Raw genomic sequence first — 25,102 nt, 5'->3', positions numbered from 1 at the left:
TCAGAGATGCACATTAAGGGTGGGGGGGACCCCTTTCGGGGCCCATATCTCAGCCCCCCCTGACCCAATCTTTACAAAACTTTGGGGGTCTTGCAAGAAGGGTCCTTTGAAGCTCCGCTGAAAGTTTGGGACCTCTACCCCCAAAAATGCCCCCCTGGAGCCGCGGAAAGGCGCTGTTGTGTTTTTAATGGCTTTATTCGGCCGAATTTTCCCCCCGAACTTTGAATTTGCACCGAATTGCATGGACCCGAAGCGGGGGAGTTTGGACTTCAGCATATCCCGAATCCAGACAGGCTGAATTTGGCCGAATCCAAACTATACCCAATTTTTTTTTCAACAGCCCTAGTTAACATGACACATTAAATAATGCAGATTCACACAACGGGAGCTAAACCACTGCAAACTGTACACAGCAGTACAGACCCCAGTAATTTATCCAAGTAACTTTGTGAAGACTTTTGTAACAGTGCTACCCTATTGCCTGCGTAGAAAAGCCCTCTTGAGTAATTCTGTCTTGCATAGTTTGCAGAGTGCCAGGAGACTGGGAGCCTTCCTGACCTCCTCAGGCAGGCCACTCCACAATGTGGAATATGATAAAGAATGCATGGATACAATATGTAATGGGGAATAGGGGAGGGGCTGTGGCTCAGTGGTGGAGCATCTGCTTGGCATGCAGAAGGTCCCAGGTTCAATCCCCTGGCATCTTCAGTTAAAGAGACTAGGCAAGTAGGTGATATGAATAGACCTTTGCCTGAGACCCTGGAGAGCCACTGCCAGTCTAAGTAGACAATATTGACTTTGATGGACCAAGGGTCTGATTCAGTATAAGGCAGCTTCATGTGTTCATGTGTTCAATATTTTTAATGGAATGTTGACTGAGCAGGCAGCCTATTATGGAACCCATTCATTACAGACCATGTGGATCCTATCAAACTCCAAATCAAACACATATTTACTAATATATTTGCATGCTTAGGAATTGTGATCACTCAAAAGTTTAGAATTAGGTGTCATTGATATGTCATTGAAGTGTCCGGTCAAGCATTTGCCTTCTCACTGGAAGTGTTTGTTGTGGAGATGGCTGAGAATTGATGTTTCTGGAACCTTTCTCAGTGCCAGAGAAAAGCTGGTCTCAAAGAATGGAGGGTAGGAGAGAGATGCCGACCAATATGGATGCTTGACAGTAATGAAGCAACTAATGAGAGGGAGGAGCAAACACTGGAGGGCACACACTACTCTGGACTTCAAATTAAGAAAAGGACACTGACTAAGTGTTTTTCCTAATCATATGTTTCTTATTGTTCAGTTCAGGCCTGAACAAGATAATGTAACATTTGGGAGAAAAGATACAACCCAGGAGCCCAACACTGGAGGCTAAGATAGAGAAGATCTCCACGGCTACCATATATTTCCCCTTGGTACTCAGATAGGTTGGAACAAATGACAGCCAAACACTGCAAAAGACCAACATGCTGAATGTGATAAACTTGGCTTCGTTGAAACTGTCAGGTAGCTTCCTGGCAAGAAAAGCCACAGTGAAACTGATGACCGCCAAGAAGCCCATGTAGCTCAGGACACAGTAAAAATTAGCAACAGACCCCTCGTTACATCCCAATATAATTTCTTGAACTGTTGAATGCATGTCAATATCTGGGAACGGGGGAGAGGTTGCCAGCCACCCAGCACAGATGCCTGCTTGGATAAGAGAGCAGGAAAGAACAATGGAGTGGGCCAATCTGTTCCCCACCCATTTCCGCACTCTGCTTCCTGGTTTGGTGGCCATAAAAGCCAGAATCACAGTTAGGGTCTTTGACAGTACACAAGAAACAGCCACTGAGAAGATGATGCCAAAGGCGGCTTGTCGAAGAAGACATGTCACTTTCTTCGGTGGGCCAATGAACAGCAATGCACAAAGGAAGCAGAAGAAGAGAGAGATGAGGAGACTGTAAGTGAGGCTCCGGTTGTTGGCTTTGACAATGGGAGTGTTGTGGTGCTTCAGAAAAATCCCTAAGATCAGAGCAGTAATCAAAGAGAAGGAAAGAGCAAAAAAGGCAAAGCTAACCCCCAAAGGTTCTTCATAGGACAAGAAGCTGATGTCCTTCGGAATACATAAATTGTGTTTTTTGTTTGGATATTGGTTATCTGCACATTTTTTACAGTCATCCATATCTGAAAGCATAAAAAGATGTGGGTTTGAATCTCACTAACATGCCATACATATACAGGGATGCATGCAAGATATCAGTGTTCCATACATCTCACATAGGTACATGTTCTCCATTCAAATTGGAGGGTCTGTTCTGGGCAAAAATGGAACAGAGACTAATTCAGAGCATTAACATTCATGATATACTGAACATTGGTTAGAGTTAGGGTTGCCAACTCCAGGTTGGGAAATATCTGGAGATTTTTGGGGTTGGACCTGAGGAGGATGGGGTTTGGGGAGGGGAAGGACTTAGAGTCATATGCCAAAGCAGCCATTTTCTCCAGGGGAACTGATCTCTATTGGCTGGAGATCAGTTGAGAAAGCAGGACATCTCCAGCTATTACCTGGAGGTTGGCAACCCTATTTCCCAGCTTGTGATACTTTTATGGCCTGATTTTATTTTTTGTTAGATTCATAATGATGGCTTTGTTGAGTGCTGCTTTGAAAAGTAATTGTTTTACTGTTGATAAATCTGTTTTACTGAATTCTTGTACCATTTTAATTTTTTTTACCATTTTAAAGAAAACATTTATTGTTGTATTTCTTTTAGCTTAGCTGCTTTGAGCAGATCCTAGACGTGGTCTTTTGTATTTGGAAGTCATGATTACTGCCAACCAGGCCTATCGCAGGCTTGTTAGACAAACTGTAATCTCTGTTGTTTAATTTCTGTAGTCTATTCAAAAGATTATTTGTGTAGTAAAACAACAAACCCAACTTTCATGAACTAAATTATCATTTTAAAAATCCTGCAGACAGTCAGATCTGAAGTGTGCATATTTATATGTATGTATTTTTGACAAACAATCTGTTTACTTTCTGCCATTTTACTCCTGTGTGAACATATAGGTCTTACCCTTTTGGTCAGAGATCTTCCCTTCTAGACATGGAGTGCAATCATAGCAACAAAATGGCTCCCCCTCTTTTATTTTCTTCCTATAACCGGGATGGCAACTCTGCGTACATACCGAAAGAGGACGTGTCTAATGCATTAATGAAAAAGGAAAGTTAATATCTTCCTTAACATTAATTGATGTGATTCAAGAGACATTCTTCTGTAACTTCTTTCCATGCTGCTATGGTGGTATTTGAAATGCTGGAATATGTTGGATCCTACCGGCTTTCTGCCTGATTCACCCCTCACTGCAGCCCCCATTCCTAGCATAGCTTTCAAATGAAAACTATCCTTCCTCTTCATTCTGCAAAAATCTTTCTGGAATCCAATCCAGGAGAAGCAGAGCCTCCCATGTTGGTATTTTCCACACACTTGTTGCCAGACTAGAAAAAGTGGACCATTTTATTTAAAAAAATCTTGTTTTAGTATCAATAATAGCCGCTAAAGCCTTATTAAGCTTCATGTTCTTGGGGGTTTACAATCTATACTGCTTTAGTCTCTCCACATCACTTAGGATTGCCAGGTCCCCCTGGCCACTGGCAGAAGCTTCATGGGGCTGGGGCTGGAGGCAGCAAACCATGCACGTGGCATGACGATTTCACTTCCAGGTTTACCCCAGAAGCGGCAGCATCATGCCAGGATGCTCTAGTATGGTCCTTCAAAAACTCTATGCTTTCCATAGAGTTTTTTGGAAAGGGTGCTTGAGTATCCCCATCATGATGCTGGTACTTTGAGGGTAAACCCGGAAGTGACAACATAGCGCTGTATGCATGGATCACTTCCCCCATCGGCTGGCCAGCTTCCACCCACCAAGGGTTAGTGGGTCAGTGGGCAGCCCCATTAATTGGTGGGCCGATTATTGTGCAAATGGCAACCCTAACATGACTTCAGACTTGTATTCATTGTAAGGTTAGTTTCTGTTTTATCTGGCATAATACCTGCAAATAAATTTTATTGTTATTATTATGACTTCAGACTTACTCCTATTTTGAAATTGTTATTTTAATTGCCAATGGATTTCTGAGTTCAGTTCAAGGTGCTAATTTCGACCTTTAAAGCCCCTGTCATAATTCAAGGGCCATCTCTTCCTGTACAAACCCATATCTCCAGCAGTTCCTTCTGTAGATGAGTGAGGACAATCCCTGCCCAACCCTGGAATATTAAAGTGGAGAACCCCAAACTATGGAATGGTCTGTCTGATGATTTTGGAAAGTTCAGGATGCATTTACTTGCAATGAAATGTTGCGGTCCTAAGGGCAGGGAGAAGTGGCTGAGAGAGACAAAGTGGACACAAGGGTACACTGAGAACCAAGTGGCATGAACATGGAGCCCTTGCCCCACAAAAAAAAAAAAATTCTGGTTGCCTGCTATTGGCTGGAGTGCCAAGAAGACTTCCTGGCCCAAACCAGAAGGCTTCCATGCTGCCATGGCTGTAAGCTCTAGCCCTGCGGCAAACCCATAAACAGATTCCAGCAGACGGCAAGTCCACGAAAGCAGTTTTAATAGTTAGAAGCCATATTCAGAAGGACACTAGTTAGGGGCAAAGGTAAGGTGAAGAGCATATATGGAAAAGCAACAGGAGATAACTGGTAACCCCCTCCCAGAGGCAGGAAGGAGCACTTGGCAATTCCCACAGTATGGGAATTTATGAAGACTAAACATGGGGCATAGACTGGCCTTGGACAGAACAGCACAACAGCACCTGGGAGTAGCACAATCGCACTACCGCATACCAACCTCATGGCCTGCTCCTGACATTGGCAGGGCTCTTGCCTGCTGCCATGGCTGAAGAAGGGGGCGGCCTTTCTCATCCTTAGTGTCTCACCCTGCGGCCGCAAAATGGCCCCAGGAAAGTCCATGGCCATGGTATCCTTTTAGTTCTGGCTATGTTTTTTTTTTTTTTAATTGTTTCAGTGGATTCAGACAATGCGGTCTTGCCACTGCCTTCAGGTGGCAGACAGGTGGCAACCAGAAACATTACTTGTGTAATGAGCTTCCCCTTCAGGCATTTCTCTTCATGGAGTTTTTCAGTTAAGGGTTTGATTTTTTTAAAAAACCCACTATTGTAGTCTGAAAACTCTTGTTTGAAGTTTTCTGTTGCCTGTTTTTATGTTTTACTTTTATGCTGGCCTGTGTTTCTTCTAATGCTGGATTTTAATTATTATATTTTAATTTATTTTGTAAGCCACCTTGAGCAGGTTCAGGGAGTGGCAGCTTAAAAATATTATCTGTGTAAATGAATAAATCTTTTTCAGCTTCTACTAGCATCTTAATTTATAGTTCAGCAATGTATTTTCAATACCCTTCTCTCAGAAGATGAGAAATATATTAGTAAAGGAACCAGGGAAGAACTTGGTAGAAGCTTGCTTGTTGCATCAGTTCATATGCTGTGTGTATGTGGGGGGAGATTTCAGTAAAAATTACTCATTATTTCATATATACTCTGAACTGGCCAATGAAGTTTACACTGCATACTTTGACTGAAAGTCAATGTTCACTCAAAACTCGAAGACTTTCCAGTCTCTCTCCAACTGAATCCTACCTGATTAAACCAGGTGTCCCATATGATCGCATCCTCATCAATGGTGAACCCTTGGTCTGAGGGAACTTGTGGATCCATCCTCCCAACCTTCACTCTCTGAAAGGAGTGGTTTGATAGAAAAATCCAATTTATAATATCAAATCCAGATACCAACTCCCCATTGTGGTCAAAAGAAACCTCGTCGTCAGCACTGTTGTTAAAGGAGATACCTCTCAGAAAGTGATGAAGCTAGATGGAAAAGGGAAAGGCAACAATTTACAAATGGCAGCCATGACATGGGTCTTTCAGCTTGACATTAACAAACGCATGAACACATGAAGTTGCCTTATGCTGAATCAGACCCTTGGTCCATCAAAGTCAGTATTGTCTATTCCAACCAGCAGCAGCTCTCCAGGGACTCAGGCAGAGGTCTTTCACATCACCTACTGGCCTAGTCCCTTTAACTGGAGATGCCGGGGATTAAACCTGAGACCTTCTGCATGCTAAGCAGATGCTCTGCCACTGAGCTACAGCCACAACTGCTCTGCATGAGTTCCACTGATTCTAAGTGTGATTATACTTCAAAAATAAAGCTAATCCTAAACTTCCCCCCATACTTTCCCATTACACCTCTAATTCTTTTAGTCTCGTTTAAGAGTATTGCATCATTCTGCCTGTCCACTTCAACAACCTATTTAAAATTCCAATATATTACACAGATAGCGAGATTCTAAGAGTTTGTGATCAACATAGCACATGTTTATTTTTATCTCTCTCTCTCTCTGCTCATAAACTCACAAGCATACGACAGATTGTGCCACCACACTACACCTCTTCTGGCAGCTTTTGAAAATGTCTCCCTTTCCAAAGGCTTTCAACTATTGTTTTATAACACTCCATGACAAATCGTCACGGTGGGGAAACCAGCCCAGTTCACCAGATTAGAGTCTACCACTCATGCGGAGGAGTGGGGAATCAACTTCAGTTCTCCAGATTAGAGTCCACCACTCTTAACCACTACACCACTGAAGGAGTAGCTGAAGGGGACAGCCATTCTGATCAGAGGTCAGAGCTGGAACACAAAACGTTTCCTGTGTGAATGTTTGCTAATCTACCTTCCAAAATTAGCAATTAAGATCCAGGTAATGGCACAAGCAAAAGGTGAGTACCTGACCACTTCAACACTTTTCATTAAGAGGCAGAGTAATGAAACAGTAAGTGGATCTGGAGAGACTCCCTTTACCACATATCTTAGGGCTTTTCTTAATCAGACATTGCTCTTGCAGTAAAGATGAGTACAGGTTCACCTGCCACCATTCTTGATTGTCCTGTTTCAGTCCTCCTCTATTCACCTTCTCATGTTTGAGTCTGGATGAGAACATGGCATTTAAAGCATGGGCCAGGGCATAAACAGCATTATAAATGTTATAGCTGTGCCCAGTCATGCTCATTTCAAAAAAAGGCCCAGGAAGACTCTCCAGCTTCTCCTCCCCAGTGCAAATATTCCCCTTCCCCTTGACCAGAACTTCATCTGGAAATTCACAGTCAAAGGAGTGTCTCCAAAAGTCCTTGATAAAACCATCTTCTTTTATTCTGGAAGGGTTTCTGGCCTTAACAAATTGTTGAAACCCAGGGCGATCACTGGAATGAATGGTGAAGGACAGAGTGCCATGGATTAGATCTGTACCCCAAATCCTTTGATAGATAAATGCATTGAGCTCCATCTGGGCTGTCATTATTGACACTTTCCCCTTCCATGTCATGTTGTCTAGGTCCGCTAGAACGGGCAACCATCTCAAGTATATAACAGAATAGGATTCTCCATAGTACAGACATACATTGGCTTTTCTGCCCATGACTTTATCATGTATGTTTAGCCCTCTTTGAAACTTTTCAGGAATATCAGTCATAACGGTTGATTTGGGGCTTTTTTCAATGAAGGAAAAACAGATGCCATGCTGAGAAAAGAGTTCAGACATAGATTGCAGAAATCTTTCTCCGTTTTCATCATCCACATAAAGGAGGCCAATCCACGTCCACTTGAAATGGAGAAGTAACTGAAGAATCCCCATATACTGAAGGGTTTCACTGGGGGTTGTTTTATAGAAGGGCAAGCCTGGGGTTTTGTCATTCATCAGTGGAGCAGAACCATAGATAAGCTGAAGAGAGATATGGGGTGGAGAACAGAGACAAAATAATAGCATTTGTATAGGGCATTATATAGAACCAGCCTGAAATCTAACTGAATTTTATTATTATGGATTATACGCTGAGGCTGAGTGTATAGTTGCTCACTTAAAATGCATAGTGGGTACATATCTGAAGAACAAACTATTTAACTCTTACTCCAGACAAGAGGATACTGTTAGGACAGAATGTGGAGAAATAGATTGCTTTCCAATTGGCAGCGGTGTCAGACAAGGATGTATTTTATCTCCCTGTCTCTTCAATCTATGCAGAACATATCATAAGGAAAGCTGGATCAGCTTTAGATGAAGGTGGAGTGAAAATTGGTGGAAGAAACATTAACAATTTGAGATATGCAGATGACACCACCTTACCGGCAGAAAAAAATAACGACTTGAAAACAACACCCAATGAAGGTTAAAGCAGAAAGTGTCAAAGCAGGATTACAGCTGAACATCAAGAAGATAAAAGTAATGTCTACTGGGGAATTACACAGCTTTAAGGTTGACAATGAAGAAATCAAAATTGTTCAAGATTTTCTATTCCTTGGCTCCATCATCAACCAAACGGGAGACTGCTGCAACCAAGAAATCAGAAGGAGATTGAAAATGGGAAGGGCAGCCATGAAGGAGCTAGAAAAGATTCTTAAGTGTAAGGATGTATCACTGGTGATCAAGATCAAGTTAATTCATGACATTGTATTCCTCATTACTATGTATGGTGTAAAAGTTGGACAATGAAGAAAGCTGTCAGGAAGAAAGTTGACTGATTTGAAATGTGGTATTGGAAGAGAGTTTACAAGATCCCATGGACCACCAAAGAGACAAATCAGTGAGTTCTAGATCAAATCAAGCTAGAACTCTCCCTAGAAGCTAAAAGGACTAAACTGAGGCGATCATACTTTGGTCACATTATGAGAAGACCAGAGTCACTGGAAAAGACAATCATGTTAGGCAAAGTTGAAGGCAGCAGGAGATGGATTTACTCAATAAAGGAAGCCACAGCCCTCAGTTTGCAAGACCTCAGCAAGGCTGTTAACAATAGGATGTTTTGGAGGACATTAATTCATAGGGTTTTCGTATGTCAGAAGTGACTTGACAGCAGTTAACACAGAGACGCTACGTCTGCTGTCAGATAAAAGACTGTGAGAATGAAGTAAGTGCATGCAGTTGTGTTTATGTGCTCTTGCATAAATGTAGCAGTGAACCGTTTACATACAATTCAACAAACAAATCTCCTACCTGTGGAATTTTGTAGATATCCAAGACAGTTGCCACAAGAAGAGAGATTTGGGGGTCTAGTCCCCCTATTACAGCTAGTGAGTTGTTCTGAATATCACACTTATAATTGGGGGCAAATTTCTTTGGTGTGGATATGACTTGCATTGTTTCTCGATAGGTCCACTTAGCATTGAAACAGCTGTCATGGATGTGGAAGCCCAAGGTGATGTTGGGTAGTATCCATGGGTTTTCATTGATTTCTTTTACTGCAAATGCAAAAGCTAGGATGTGCTGGTAGTTCTTGGTCACTGTGCTGGAACAAGAGGTTATTTTATTTAGAAAAAATTATATGCACCACTTGTTATGAAAATGAAGATGGGAGACAAAATAAAACTTGACTATATGCTTGGGTGACTCCCCCCCCCCCTCAAATTTGGATAAAGAGTGATTCTTTCTTTCAGAACTTAATTAACTTTAATAACTTTTTCTATATCCCAACCAAATAAGAAACATTTATTGCCTCTTAGGACAGATACTCTCTTGACTAATAAAGAGAAAAGGATTCAATGCTTACAAAAGTTCATCAGACGATGGTGGTGGTGGATTTCTTGTGAAGTCTATAGGACTGGAGACAATGAAAGAGTGGGAAGCAATACCACCAACAAAAACATCTCCTAACTGGTGATACTCATGGAGTGGAGGGTATGGATAGCTCATCCTGCACTGAACTACATGCGGCTTAGAAACAACAGAAGGAAGCAGGACAATCAACACATCCATAAATACCATAAATATGGATACTCTGTTTTCTCTGTCAACACATTGTACTGTTTGGACCTGTAGTGCAATCATAAAGAATTGCTATGATAACAGAACCCTAACCCAAAGAGACATTGACTCTTCCAATAGACCTCTGCTAAGTAGCACTCAGAAAACAAAGGGAAAAAAAACCATAAATAGGTCAGAGAGCAGAATGGTGATTTGTTCTCTATTTGTGTGATCTTACATCAAGGGCTGCATGGTTTTGGTTTTACTTATACTGTCCTTCTCAAACTTTCTAAATGGTTGGTTGATGATGACTTAAGCTCCAGTGATCATCTGACAGGCAGCAGAGTTAATTATAGTGCTTTTGATAATTGATAGAGAAGATAATTACTAAGTCAAAGTTTGGTATTGCACACTGAATCACAAAAGAAAAAAAACATGGTTTTCACTTCTGAACAGAATTTTGTCTTCCACTTACACAGAAAATGGGCATTGTCCTTGGAATGATCACAGTGATCAATAGACACTAAAACCTATCTGTACTCCATCAGTACATGTGAACCACCAAATGGGGCAAATAGCACTCAGTAAGGTATTTCAGATCATAAAAATGTTGTGGGGGAAGGCCATCACCCTGACCCAAATCAGCTACCACACACCTGGAAATTGAATTGCAAGTTGGGAATTAGCATCACATGTCAACTGAAAACCCTTGTAGTAGATCTAAATAACATGGCCCCCGGCAACTGACAGGAGTCTGGAGGCAGAGACAAAGGGATATTATCTCAACATGACTTGAATACGATTAAAAGCAGTTTATTTGATACTAGTACCCTTAATAAAATTCTTCCAGCATCTTACATTTTCCATCTAGGCAATCCAGATTATAAGAGAGCATTTACCTCGTTGCATTATAATGCACTCCCCATAGCTATTCTAGAGGGTAGGTACATAAGGATTCCTCTTGAGGATTGTGAATGTTTATGTAAAGAGGGGCATGCTGAATCTTTAGAACATGTTGTTTTTGACTGTAAAATCTACAGACATATTTGGGACGCTTTAATTTTCCTCTAATGAAGGGCTCTCCAGGGATGAATAGAATGGTCTTACCTTTACACTATGTTATCAGATAAGAATCAGGAGATAGCTTTTAAGGTGGCATCATTTGTCAGTGATTTGATGTCACTTCTGGGGAATACCAAGAAATTACACTTGTTCGCTCTAGGAATCATCAAAAACTCTACCATAGAGATTTTTTCCCTGGGACGGATATCATGCCATTGCCTGACAGTGGCATCACTTCTGTTTTCCTGCTGGAAGTGACATGTCATTGAAGAGCCACCCCTCAATTTCTCCACTGCTGGCCCATCAAACAGTGGTGGGGAAGAGGGGCTACTGGCCAGGAACTAGGCCTCTGGCCTTTTCTTCACTGAGTTGGGGTTGGCAAAAATGGAAAGGAAGATGCCGTTATATGGCCACTCCAGCATCTTTGTTAGAAGGAATGTTCGATCAAAAAGAAATATTAAGCGAAACCCTGATTCATGGCATGAAACCTTCTGTATGAACTGCGAAGTGGGCCTACACCTGTCTGAGGCTGTAGTTGTTATTATTCACAACAAGGCGGGGAGGTGTCAAATTCTGCCACTTCTCTGCTGGTTCTTTTTAACTTTTTTTCTACTACATAAACTTAAGGATGCTCACTGAGCATCAGTTAATGGAGAAGAAAGTCATATAGAGTGCTTTATGCAGCACTCTGACATGATGAACAAAGACTTGATTCCAATAGATAACTTGAATAAAAGTCACTCTTATGGGTATCTTACATAGGGACTCAGGTTAAAGTGAACCTCTCACTATTATATCTACCAAATCTTCCCCATGTCGGAACATTATAACATGACTTCAATCTTGTCAAAAATGTGCTCATCACGTTGCCCTAGGGTTGCCAGGTCCCCCCTCTCCTCCTGCAGGAGGCTTTTGTGGCAGAGCTGAGGGGATTGTGAGTGCGGCCACACTGACATGTTTGCATCACTTCCGGTTTACACCTGAAAGTGCCACATCGCGAGGGGCCTTTTACCACTCAAACTGAATGGTAAAAGGTCCCTCCCGATGCAGCACTTCCTGGTGTAAACCGGAAGTGATGTGCCTTGGTGTGCAGAGGCAAGTGCACGTTTGCCTGCCAACCCGCAGCTGGTCGATGGGTAGAGGGGTGGATTCGCCACCGGACACTTGGCAACTCTACATCACCCTGAATGAGAATGGGACCTGACAGGGAAAGAGAAAAGATCGAAAAGCTCCTACAAGGAGATAATCCTTCAATCACCTCTCAGGTAGCAAAATTTTGTATGGCAGCAATGAAAATTTGTTGCCATAGAGTAGTCTCTTAGTCCAAATGGCAAATGTAACTTGGATATTATTATTTTTTAAGTGATTCGGACTGTAAACCTTTGTCTGGAAGACAGTTTTAGTCCATGTATTTTGTTTTATCCAGCCAATGCTGTAAAAAAACAATCTATCTGTCTATATCACCCTGAAACATTTGAGGACTACATTTGCACCGGAACTGACCTATGAGTTTCTTCTCAGTAAATACAACTCCAGAAGAACCGTAAACTCTTCTGAAACCAAAGAGGAGTTTATGAGTTTCATCAAGAGGCATTGGAAAGGAAACTGAGAAAAAATGGAAAGGAATGGACTAGAAATGACCATTTCCATTTTATACATGTTTGATTAATTTTTTTTATTTTAAAAAAATTAGGGAGCACTTTGACACTTTTGGAGATGATATAAATGGAGGAGCTGCTAAGAGAAAAAATCTCAGAAAAATATTACAAGACACACATTCATCTGGACAGCAGATTATAGAACATGCCATAGACATTCTTCGGTATTACTTCCTTATTAGATGTTCCCTGTGGTTTAGTTCAGATCTCCAGAGAAGAATATAACATTTTGGGAAAAAGATGCAAGCTAGCAAGCCAGCAGAGGAAGAGAGGATAGAGAAGATCTCCACAACGACCATGTATTTCCCCTTAGTGCTCAGGTATGTTGGGATAAAGGAGAGCCAAACACTGCAGAACAACAACATGCTAAAAGTAATAAATTTGGCTTCATTGAAACTGTCCGGTAACTTCCTGGCAAAGAAAGCAACGGTGAGGCTCACGATGGCGAGAATGCTCATGTAGCCCAGAACACAGTAAAACAGAGTCACGGACCCCTCACTGCACACCAGTACAATTTCTTTCTTCATTGAATGCTTGTCAGCATCAGGAAACGGGGGTGAGGTTATCAGCCATAAAGTACAAACGCCTGCCTGGATGAGGGAGCAGGAAAGAACAATGGCGTTGGCCAGTCTTTTCCCCACCCATTTCCTCATTCTGCTTCCTGGTTTGGTGGCCATGAAAGCCAGAACTACAGTTATGGTTTTTGCCAACACACAAGAAACAGCCACAGAGAAGACCATGCCAAAAGCCATTTGTCGCAGGAGACACATCACCCACTGGGGTGGGCCAATGAATAAAAGTGCACACAGGAAACACAGCAGCAGAGAGACGAGTAAACTATAAGTGAGGCTCCAGTTGTTGGCTTTGACTATAGGAGTGTTGTGGTGCTTCACAAAAATTACTAGTGTCAGAGCTGTAAGCAAGACAAAGGAGAATGTAAAAATGTTTACAATGATTCCTAAAGGTTCTTCATAGGACAGGAAGCTGATCTCCTTGGGAATGCATACACTTTGATGTGTGTTTGGGTAGTGCTCATCTGCACATTTTTTACAGTCATTCATGTCTGAAAAGGAAGAGGTGTGGTTTGAATATCACAAATATACCATACATCTCAAGTGTGCCCAGCTTTCCAACAATATACCATATAGATAACAGTTCTTTGCTCAGATTGTAGGATATCTGCATGATTGTGCCAGAGACTATGCTGAGAATTAGCATTCATGATATGGAATTAATATCTACCATAGTGGTACATGATGACCAGTTCAAATGATAGGAGAATCTAACTCTACCATGTAAAGGAATACCACCCAGCCTCCGCTGGGCAGGACCTCTATTAATGTTGGCCAAGAGCTATTTTCCAAAACAAAACACTGAGTCAAGGAAGTGGGTTCCCCAATTCCTTGTTGCTACAATTTCCTTGGTTCAGGCTTTTTGGCCTGCTATATTCTGATATCAAACTTTGAGGGGCTGGAGTCAAACCGGCCAGCCAGCAATTTACAGCAGTGAGAAGATTCTCACTTCTAAGGAATTCACTCTTGTGGAGGAGGGCAGATAACGTCCAGCTGAGAGTATTTTACAGCTCTCCTTCCTCCCTAAATTGAAGGCCATTTGCCAACAAGGTAACAAAGCTGTCAGGCTATGTCTTATCTTTTGCTGAGTAAGTCCAGGTGCGGGTAGTTCTGCAGGCTACAGGCATCTGTAACTTATTCTGATGCAATTGAGGGTCAAATGATTTGACACGTCAATCAGTTACTGATTTATGGACCTCTTCGCAGTCTCATTGGCTTATGTGGGACCACGCTATTGGGATTGTGATGATAAAAGTGGACCAGCATCAATCCAAAATTATGAACATTGGGGCGCGGCTGGGCCATTCCCTACTTCATCAAAACTCCTTTTGATTTTGTCCTTTGTAGGGGGAAACTTTGTCAGACTGAACTTTTGGAAACTCTGCATGCTGAACCGAGATGTTGAGAACTTTGTGGAACTGGTAACATTTCTTGTGAAACTTGCCTTAAACCTTGCCAAGCCTTTGAGCCTAAGAACCTTATTGTGTAGCTAGATATATTAAGCTTTATTGTTTTCATGCTAACTGCTTCACGAACTTTTGTCTTCTGTAATGAGCACAAGCCTTTGGAATAAAAAGTTAACCTATATTTTGGTCTTATCTTTTGACTTTGTGGGTCCCAAGCCTAAATCTGAGTGCCTTAGTGTGTTTGACCACCTACTCAAACCTAAATCTCTTGCTAGCGTAATTCTCCCCGTAATTCTCTTACTCTGCAGGGAGAGCGTTACGCTTTGATTTGGTATCAGCAGGCAGGGGCTGCCATTATCTTCTGCCTGGGAGCTAAACACTTGAATAAGGGCTGGTGGCAGCTTATCCACTGAGCACAGGAAAACTCCTGAGCTCAGTGTTTTGTTTTGGGAAATAACTCTTGGCCAACCTTAAAAGGGGACTGCCCAGGGGAGGCTGGGTGGTATTCCTCTACAGTTTGAATTTCACAAATATACCATACATCTCAACTGTGCCCAGCATTCCACCAATATACCACATAGATAACAGTTCTTTGAGAATTAGCTTTCATGATATGGAATAAATATCTACCATAGTGGTACATGATCACCAGTTCAAATGATGGGAGAATCTACCTCAGATCACACTGTCCTGCCTTCATTAGTATAGTGTCCTGTCTAGGGCTGTCAATTCGGTTCGGTCCGAACTGAAAATCAACCGAATTTCCCCTGATTCAGTGATTTTCTGTTCGGACGGATCCGAACTCAAAACTGGCGGGCAACCGGGGGGGCCGAATTCAGCGAGTTCGGGAGTTCGCGAATAAATTCGGCCCCCCTTCAGGGGAGCCCGCTGAAAGGCGCGGGCTGCCCTTTAAACTGATCTGAGCCTCCCAGCTGGGAGGCGCAGCTCAGTTTAAAGGGCAGCCCGCCCCCCTTCAGCGGGCTCCGCTGGAGAGGCGCGGGCTGCCCTTTAAACTGACCTGCGCCTCCCAGCTGGGAGGCGCAGATGAGTTTAAAGGGCAGCCCGCCCCCCTTCAGCGGGCTCCGCTGGAGAGGCGCGGGCTGTCATTTAAACTCATCTGTGCCTCCCGGCCGGGCTCCGCTGGAGAGGCGCGGGCTGTCCTTTAAACTCATCTGCGCCTCCTGGCCGGGAGGCGCAGATGAGTTTAAAGGGCAGCCCGCCCCGCTTCAGCGGGCTCCGCTGGAGAGGCGCGGGCTGCCCTTTAAACTGACCTGCGCCTCCCAGCTGGGAGGCTCAGATCAGTTTAAAGGGCCCCCGCGCGCCTTCAGGGAATCCCTCTGAAGGCGCGCTGGGGCCGAATTTTCCCCCGAACTCCGGATCCCCCCGAATTACCGGGGATCCGAAGCGGGGGTGTTCGGACTTCGGCACGTACCGAACCCACAAGGGTCAAATTCGGCCGAATCCGAACTGTACCGAATTTTTTTTTGACAGCCCTAGTCCTGTCTTCATTAGTTTAGTAATCATAGGCTACACCTCCTGAAGCATATACAGAGCAGTGACCCCAATAAATAACAGCAGAGTAAACAAAGTCATGGATTACAGCAGCCATCCCCATGTGTTGAAGAAAAGCTTGCCCAGCCCACCAAACAATTTCTCCATTAACAGTGCTTATTAATAATCCTTCTCCCATTCTGTCCCATTCATCAAGTAACATTTTTATCTGAAGCACTACTCAGTGTCCCTAAGCTGCCAAAAGAGAAGGAAGCAGCATCTAGGAACAGTGTCTTCTCATTACAGTTACATTCTCCTCCTGGTAGCTTGGTGGTAGAAAGTAACATCTAGTCACAGTTCCTATGACAGTCCCCTAGGGGTTTTAAGGCACAAGAAGAATAGAGGTAGGTTGACATTGCCTGCCTCTGCATAGAGACTCTAAACCTCTTGGGCGGTCTCCTACCAAGTGATAACCCTGCTTAGCTTCCATGATCTGACAAGATCAGGCTAGCCCAGGACATCCAGATCAGGGAATGAAGCTTAACTGTTGCTTATTGTATTTGTTTGTAGGTACTAAGATGTTCACCCTGATTTGATGGCCCAGGCTAGCCTGATCTCGTTAGATCTCAGAAGCTAAGTATGGTTGGCCCTGGTTAGTAGTAGGGTGGGAGACCACCAAGGAATTTCATCCCCACAGACCATGCTTTCTCTTTCTCTAGCGCTTCTGCTTGTGCAAGGTCAATGAGCCCTTGCACAAATGGAAGTCCTCGCAAAAGAGGAAGTGTGCTTCACAGCAGAGACTATCTAGTGAACAATGGTACTCATTCATAGATTCTAAGGCATGACCGTTTGGCTTACTAGAATAAATTCTACTTTCCGCTGTTGAATCTGAGATATGCCACCAATGCCTCTTTTTCTTCCCCTTGTGAACATTGCATTGACTTTGCCACCCAAAAAGAAAGTTCGCACTAATTTGTTTTTTTGTTTTTTGTTTTTTTAGACCCACGTTTCTCCGAAACTCAGCAAATATGTTTGTTTAACCTCACCTTTATGGTCTGAAATCTTCCCTTCTGGACATGGGATGCAATCATAGCAGCAAAAGGGCTCCCCTTCCTTTCTTTTCTTCCTATATCCAGGATGGCAACTATTAGTGCATACGGAAAGAGGCTGTGTCTAATACCAGAATGTGAGAGGAAAAAGGATAAGACTGGTAATAATGAATGCAAAGTGGCATAAGCAAACAGAAGACCAGGTTCACACAAAACCTTAAGTTTGCCATTCACAAATGAAGATCACTATTGGCCATTATAACTGCAACAGGGCTGTATTTCTTTGGTGCCACACGAGCCATTAGAGTTCCTAGAGCTGAACAATTGGTTTCACAGCAACCAATCCATGTGTTTCCTGGCCAGTGCTCTGATGTGGTTCAGAAGCTAATGACTGCAGGCACAGGCAGCTCTGGGAACTCCTGATCTCTTAAAAAGAAGGAAGCCAATTGTATCCTTTCTTCGGACATGGACAGTCCCTGCGCCCATTCCTTGAAAACCAAAGGGTTCCGATTTCATTTTAGCTAGATGGCATGAGAAAGATTCATCTCATTTCCTTATAATGGCAGATCTCCTGGAAGAAACTCAGTTTCTAAGAAGCTGGACTAGTAGAACCAAATGTGTGTTTGGATGTCATCACATTCAATGCTAGGGAAAGTCTGCATCAGTTTGTTAGCTACCTTGTCTATGTTCCATTCCCTTCTGAAAGATCGCCGTTACTATTTTCACCCAAGAATCAGGGCAGAATATTGTGGGTGCTCATTTTGTCACATTGATTAGTATGCTCTAAAGGTTCTGTGTGTGTGTGTGCATTTTAAAAGCACTCATGATTTCATAGATGCTTGGCACTTTCCAATAACGTTAAATATGGACTGTACAGTTTCAGAGGTGGAAGACTTCTCCGATTGCCCAAAGTTGCATAGTACCTGGTTAAACAAGGTGTGCCATGTGATTGCATCCCCATCAATGGTGAACGCTTGGTCTGGAGGAAGCTGTGGATGCATCCTCCCAACTTTCACTCTCTGAAAGGACTGGTTGGCAGAGAAAACCCAGTTGATAATATCAAATCCAGCAGCTAACTCCCCATTTTGATCGAGGGAAACCTTGTCCCCAACACTATTGTTGAATGAAATACCTCTCAGAAAGTGATGGAGCTAGGTTGGAAAGGGAAAGATAAGAGTGTCCCAAAGACAGCAATTGGTGTGTTGATCATTTCACACAAACTTCTGCACTGGACGATACAAATTTCAGGGTTGTTGTTTTTCCCCCCTGGAAGCAGTTATGCTTCAAATAACAGTGAAGCCTAGCTTTTATCACAGTTTCCCATTCATTCTCAGATTTCTTGGATGTAAGAGTTTTGAGTCATTTTTCTTTCCAACAAACTGATGTCATGAATGTACAATCTCAGAATAATTTTTTTTCATGTCTCATGGTGGCCAAATCAGAATAATGTCATGGGTATACTGGGGGTGAAAAGGGTGTAATTGACCGTAGATTATAGAAGTAGAAGGATAACTTCACAAAGTATCAACATTACGAGCAGAAAGCTCACAAATGACAAATCACAAAAAGGAATATGTTTGCTGATGGAAACAAGAAATATGTATTGTGTCTCGGTGGAGAAACTATGGAAGATTAAAAGGTTACCTCAGGAAGGATTTGGATAATCTGTTTATTACAAATTAAAAAAGGTTTACAGTTTGAATCCCAGATGTTGTTCCACATTACCTGCCACCACTCTTGAACATGAAGTTTCAAACCTCCTCCATCAACTACTGCTCTGCCTTCGAGTCTAGATGAGAGCATGGCATGGAAAGCATGGGCCACAGCATAGACAGAGTTGTAGATGCTGTAACTGTGGCCAGTCATGCTCATTTCAAAGAAAGGCCCAGGAAGGCTCTCCAGCTTCTCCTCCCCAGTGCAGATGTCATTGTTGATGTTGTCTGGAGTAGAATTTGTGAATCTACAGCCAAAGGCCTGTTGCCAGAAATCCCTGATAAAACCATCATTTTTTGTGCTGGAAGGGTTTCTGCTGTCTGCAAATTGTCGAAATCCAGGGTGATCACTGGAATGTACGGTGAAGGACAGAGCACCATGAATCATATCTGTACCCCAAGTCCTTTGATAGGTGTATGAATTGAGCTCCATCTGAGCTGTCATTATCAACACTTTCCCCTTCTGTGGCATGTTTTCAAATTCTGAGAAGTAGGGCAACCATCTCAAATATAACATGCTATAGGATTTTCCATAAACTACCAATACATTGGCTTTGCTTCCCATGACTTTATTGTATATTTTTGCCCCCTTTAGCAGATTATCATCAAGTCCAGAGAGAAAGGGTGAGTCGGGGATTCGTTCCATCAAGGCAACACAGATACCATTCTGGGAAAAGAGCTCCAATTCAGATTGTACAAATCTCTCTCCATTGTCATCATCCACATAAAGAACCCCAATCCACGTCCACTTAAAATGCAGAAGTAATTTTAAAATCCCTATATACTGTATAGTCTCTTTTGGAGCCATCTGGTAGAAGAGCAGACCAGGGATTTTATCATTCATTACTGGAGTGGAGCCATAGATGAGCTAAAAATAAACATGGGGTAGGGAAAAGACATCTAGTATTGTTGGCATTTATAAATCACATTGCAAAGCAGTACCCAGTGAAATAATTTTCATTCATTCATTGTTCCCACTGCTCAGATTATAAAGATAAATTTATGTAAGTCTACAGAACTGTGCATGACTAAGCGAGAAATCCTTTATATGCAATTCTGCATAGCTGTCAGTGAAAAGTTACACAATGTGAAATAAGTACACATGAGTATATTCTCTTGCATGCACAGATTTTGTAAAGAAATCTACACAGAAATAAAATACAGAGAGAGAGAGTTCCTACCTGTGGAATCTTGTAGATATCCAAGATAACTGCCACATCAAGGGAAATCTGTGTATCTAGTGCGCCAATGACAGTTATCAGGTTGTTCTGGAAGTCACATTTGTAGTTGGGGGAAAATCTCCTTGATGTGGAAATGAGTTGCATTGTGGATTGATAGGTCCATTCATCATTAAAATAACTGTCATAGATGTGGACTCCCAGAGTGACATTGGGTAAGATCTGTGGGTTTTCATTGAGCTCTTTCACAGCAAATACAAAGGCTAGGATGTGCTGATAATTCTTAGTTAGGACACTACAACGAGAGGTACATTTTCACTTAGAACGAAGCAAATGCAGTTTTGTGTTACAGTTATTCTGACTTTGGAAAGCTATTGCTGTAATACAACAGCGTTTTCCAGAGGAAATTTCAGTGTAGGTTTGCAAACCTTTCTTCCTGCCCACCCAAGAAATGAAACAGAAAGTTAAAAAAAAATTAAATACTTACGTAATGCCTTCAGACCATTTGGGTGGGGGATAATCTGTGAAGTCTATTGGCTGGGAGGTGATGAAGGCATGAAAAACGATGCCACCCACAAAGAGGTCCCCTGGCTGATGAAGCTCATGAGGCGGAGAGTGTGAACTTCTGCTGCTGCATTGAGCGAAAGTCCTTGTGTGCAGCAGAAAAATGCTACACAGAAATGATCTTTGTAGTATCATCTGGACCATCAGATCAAAGGTTCTAAATAATTGATAAAGTGCTTTATCAATGCACAGATGAGCATTTGTAACATGGGGCTATGGAGACAGTCATGAACATTCCTACTGAGAGGGCAAAAATGACTGTTGGTTTTCAAGGATAAATTATGTAAAGAGGAATTAAGATATTTTTTTCTTAACATTTCTTCTATTTTCTTGTAGGTCGCATGATCTCCAGCATTGCAGCTCTATCATTACAGCAGTCTGACTTGAGCAGATCTTCACGCCATCTGAATCTTTGAGTGTAAGCTATAATATATCTGACATCAGACCAGTGGATTGATGCATTCACAATCCCTATTACAAGACTGGAATGCTTGAGGTTGTTTTTAGACCTTACCTCACATACTACGCTAAGGTATTGATAATGAGCACTTGGGAATTGAACAAGGGGCATAATTATTTACTTTGAGATAATGAAAAGGACACGAATCATAGCTTCAGAGATGAGGATTCCATGGGGAATGGCAGAAGAAAACATGTGTCATGGCTGTCCCTGCCATGGTGTGGTAATGCAACCAAGCTCACCTGGGTTTGGTACCAGAAACTCTTTGAACAACAAACACCATAAACCTAAGTATGGCTTTATTGAAGAAAGTTAGAAAAGTTATTAAAAAACAAGGCATACAGTTCAATGGTAGCAGGATGCACAGAAAATAATAAAGCGGATTAGTAGGGTTGCCAAGTGGTGGGCGACCCCTGCCAATCCACCTGGCTGTCTGCCGACCAGCTGAGGGTCGGCGGGTAACACATGCATTCGCACCTGCCCTCCACGTCACGTCACTTCTGCTTTACACCCAGAAGCACTGCCTTGCAACAGGCCTTTTACCACTCAAATTGGGAGTTTGAGTGGTAAATGGCCCCTTGCAATGTGTTTACACCCGCAAGTGCTGCATCTCAATGGGTGTTTTGCCAGTCAAACTCACAGTTTGAAGGGTTAAAGACCTCTGGCGATGTGCCACTTCCGCCGGAAGAGAGGGGGGACTTGGCAACCCTACTGATTAGATATCTACATACTAGAGACCTAATACAGCACAGTTGGTTCTTGAGACAAATAGATTCCACACCTTAATACAAGGGGATTTCTGGCAACATGGAGGTGTAAGGGGGAAAGGGTGATGTTCTTCTCATTAGCTACACTTATGGAGAAAGCTGGCCCTAACCTCCATATCACAATAACCAATCATAGGGCTGCATTCATTGATCTTTCCAGGGTGTAATTGAGTTTCCCCCTCCCTTACTAGGTTCCCAGCTGAACCGCATGAATGAAGTTAGCTAGCCTGATCATCCATCCTTGGAAAAATGATGTTGTAGGGAAATGCAATCTGCACCTGTAAAAGGCACCAAAAAAAAATAGACTTCAGGCTGTAAAGTTTCTCTACGATGGATACTCTCTTGACAACATGTTGACCACATTTGAACAGAAGTTTTCTTTTCTTCTTTGTTGGATACCAAGGGACACTTGGCCTTGATCCGCAGTAAGAGGGAGGGGGAACCATGAAACACAAGACTCAGTTCTTAATCACAGAAAGCGTGGGAAGACCCAATTCAGATTGGGACCATGGTACATTAGGAGATGGGGCTTCAGCCTCACTCCAACATTTTCCTGAATGGAAACAACTCTGCAGAGCTCATATGTTCCCTGCTGGGGAATCCTATGTGTAACAATCAGTTCCTGCAAGTTTCTCCAGCACGATAACAGGGACCCTGCATGCCTGACAATCGAGTTCTGAGCACAGAATGTGCAAGACATGTCTGATTGGAAGTCTTTGTGGCAAATGGTGGGAGGATGCAAGTAACTGGGTCCTCAAGCAATTGAAACAGTGCACCAGTATTTTTACTGGGGGATGCATAGCAGTCTATGGAAGAAAAGTACTCAGAAACAAATATGTTTGATCACTTATACCGCCTTCCTGAAAGCCTCAGCGGCCAGGGACGGTATGGCTGCAGTGGCGCCACTATACCTCCAATGAGGTTTCACGGCTGCTGGGGGGGGAAGGGTTTTTTATTCTTTTAACCCCAAAATGGTGGGAAAGGCCCCATACCAAATACGGATGCTATGCAACCAAAGAGGTGGTGCAGCAATGCCATTGTGTTAGGGGGAGTTCCCAAGCAAAGGGGGTTAGGAAGCTGTCTAACAGCACCTCGGCCTCCTGGGATGCCGAAGTCTGAGGGAGGCCCTGCCGCCACAATCCAGAGGAGCTCGCATAAGTGCCCCTATGCTGGCATTAGTGCCAGTTTGTATGGCACAAATGGCATGGACACCAGCGTAGGGGTCATGCTGCCTCCTAAGACCATTCACTCCCCCTTCAGGAATGCACGGTTACTGTTACCTACATGAGAATATGATTTGGACAGGCATAATCTGTGGCTGAGAGCCAGTGTGGTGTAGTGCCAGTGTGGTGTAGCAGGGTATTCTAATCTGTAGAACTGGGTTTGATTCCCCACTCCTCCACATGAAGGCTGCTGGGTGTCCATCAGCCAGTCACAGTTCTTTCAAAACCAAATAGTGAAAATAAAGGGAGCCAGAAAAGTGCATCCCGAATAATGCAGAATACTCTGTACTGCATATTTTTTGGGTTCAAGTTTAATAAACCCATTTTTAAAAAAAATCAAAAAGTTGAATACATTATATTCGGCTGTTTGGATTTTTTGTAAATTTCCAGGTTTATTCAATCTGAACCTGAAAAACACTGGGGAAAGGGTACACAGCGCTGCCTTCAACTTTTCCTAGCATGACTGTCTTTTCCAGAGTCACTGGAAAAGACAGTCATGCTAGGAAAAGTTGAAGGCAGCAGGAAAAGAGGAAGACCCAACAAGAGATGGATTGACTCAATAAAGGAAGCCACGGCCTTCAATTTGCAGGATCTGAGCAAGGCTGTCAAAGATAGGACGTTTTGGAGGACTTTCATTCATGGGGTCGCCATGAGTCGGAAGCAACTTGACGGCACTTAACACACACACACAGCTCTACAAATCAGCTCTGAATGTGTCTTGCTTTGAAAACGCTGTGGGGTAGCCATTACTTACAACCAAGATAATGATAATAAAAACATTAAAATCGACCATTAAAAACATTAGCATTAAAACAAATTTTAAATTCATTTAGATGTATACAAGAAGGGTCTACAGAGTGCTTGGAACTAGACAACTCGGAAATTTCTGTGGAGGAGTGGAGACTAATCCCTTAACCACTACTCCATGATGGACTAGAGGAAAGGAGGAAGGAGTGGTGAATAGGCTGGGTGGAACCTCCATCATCAACTGCAAACTGTGTGTTGGAAAGGTTACACAGGCATGAGTTTGAGCAACGTATGTCCCTTATCCAGAAGAGCACTCAATTCCTGAGAAGTGCAACAAGGAAAATGGCTTTTGACAGGAAAGAGATGGACTGAAAACAAAGCTTGAAGATCAGTGAATACTGGCTGGAAAGCCAAAGATTCATGCTGTTAATACCAGGAGGAGATCATGAAGCAATACATGTGAGATAATTTACAGACATCTCAATGGAACTGCTCATTGTGACCCTCAAGTGACAGATATAGTTGCCTCAAATAAAAAAGGCTTCAAGAAAAGTCTGTAGCTCACCCAGTAGAGTGGCTTGGCAAGCAGGAATGGGCGTGAAAAAAAAAGAGCACTGAGTCAGATTCAGATAATCAAAAACTTGATCTTTAATAGAAGACTTGCAAAAACCCGTATACGTAGATAACATTTATTTATTACTTCATTTATCACCCACAGCAACCTGTTTCCAGTTTGGCCTGGAATAACCTCCCCTCAACCTACACATTTGGCTCCCACTTCCCAGGTTCAGCTCCACCAGAACTCCTGAAGAAGGAACCTTTTTTTGCCACCTTATATTACTTCAGCCTGGGTCGCTGTTCTCATTTTCTCTTTCATTCTCTCCATTCTAAGAGGAAGGCCTTCCCAGCTTCTGGAAGGTTTCTAGCAATCCCTACATGAGGGATAAAACTACACAGATAAAGAAGCCTTCAGAGTCTCCCTGTTGAAGACTGTCTCCTCATTCTCAACTGGACATACATGGGGCAGATCTACCTAAGAAGAAATGGTGAATCTTTGAAAATGACCCATTCCTAAAAGCTGCCGGTGATTATGGATGTCCTAGTTGCTTTTGGCCAAGCTCTCACACTGAAGCTCTGGTGAAGTTTGGGAACAGTTCAGTAGAACAAAGCCCGTGAAAGGTGGCTTTTAGCCCTCTGGTTCTACTACATAAAGTTCAGGATGTTCACTGAGCATCAGGAAATGAAGATGAAAGTGATATAGAGTGCCTTATGCCGCACTCTGACATGATGAACAAGGACTTGATTCTAGTAAGATAACCTGAGTAAAAGTCACTCTTATGGGCATCTTACTTACGGACTCAGGTAAAAATGAAATTATCACTATTATATCTACCAAATCCTCCACATGTTGGAACATGA

The 25,102-nt window shown here is 42.8% G+C and overlaps 2 protein-coding genes across 2 annotated transcripts; both read right to left on the bottom strand.

Moving 5' to 3' along the window:
- Window positions 1-1,267: 1,267 nt before the first annotated feature.
- Window positions 1,268-9,743, bottom strand: LOC130490486 (vomeronasal type-2 receptor 26-like). Its single transcript, XM_056864313.1, has 6 exons — window positions 9,601-9,743; window positions 9,048-9,339; window positions 6,927-7,778; window positions 5,641-5,868; window positions 3,060-3,186; window positions 1,268-2,169 (listed from the first exon to the last, which is right to left on the bottom strand). The coding sequence occupies exons 1-6, from the start codon at window positions 9,741-9,743 to the stop codon at window positions 1,268-1,270; spliced, it is 2,544 nt and encodes an 847-aa protein (XP_056720291.1).
- Window positions 9,744-12,681: 2,938 nt separating this feature from the next.
- Window positions 12,682-21,229, bottom strand: LOC130490485 (vomeronasal type-2 receptor 26-like). Its single transcript, XM_056864312.1, has 6 exons — window positions 21,189-21,229; window positions 19,926-20,217; window positions 18,758-19,612; window positions 17,956-18,183; window positions 17,030-17,156; window positions 12,682-13,427 (listed from the first exon to the last, which is right to left on the bottom strand). Exons 1-6 carry the CDS (start codon window positions 21,227-21,229, stop codon window positions 12,682-12,684), a joined length of 2,289 nt encoding a protein of 762 aa, XP_056720290.1.
- Between the last annotated feature and the right edge of the window lie 3,873 nt (window positions 21,230-25,102).

This window comes from Euleptes europaea, chromosome 18 (genome assembly GCF_029931775.1).
Source record: "Euleptes europaea isolate rEulEur1 chromosome 18, rEulEur1.hap1, whole genome shotgun sequence".
NCBI classification, from domain to species: Eukaryota; Metazoa; Chordata; class Lepidosauria; order Squamata; family Sphaerodactylidae; genus Euleptes; species Euleptes europaea.
This window is presented reverse-complemented; position numbering and strand designations above follow the sequence as displayed.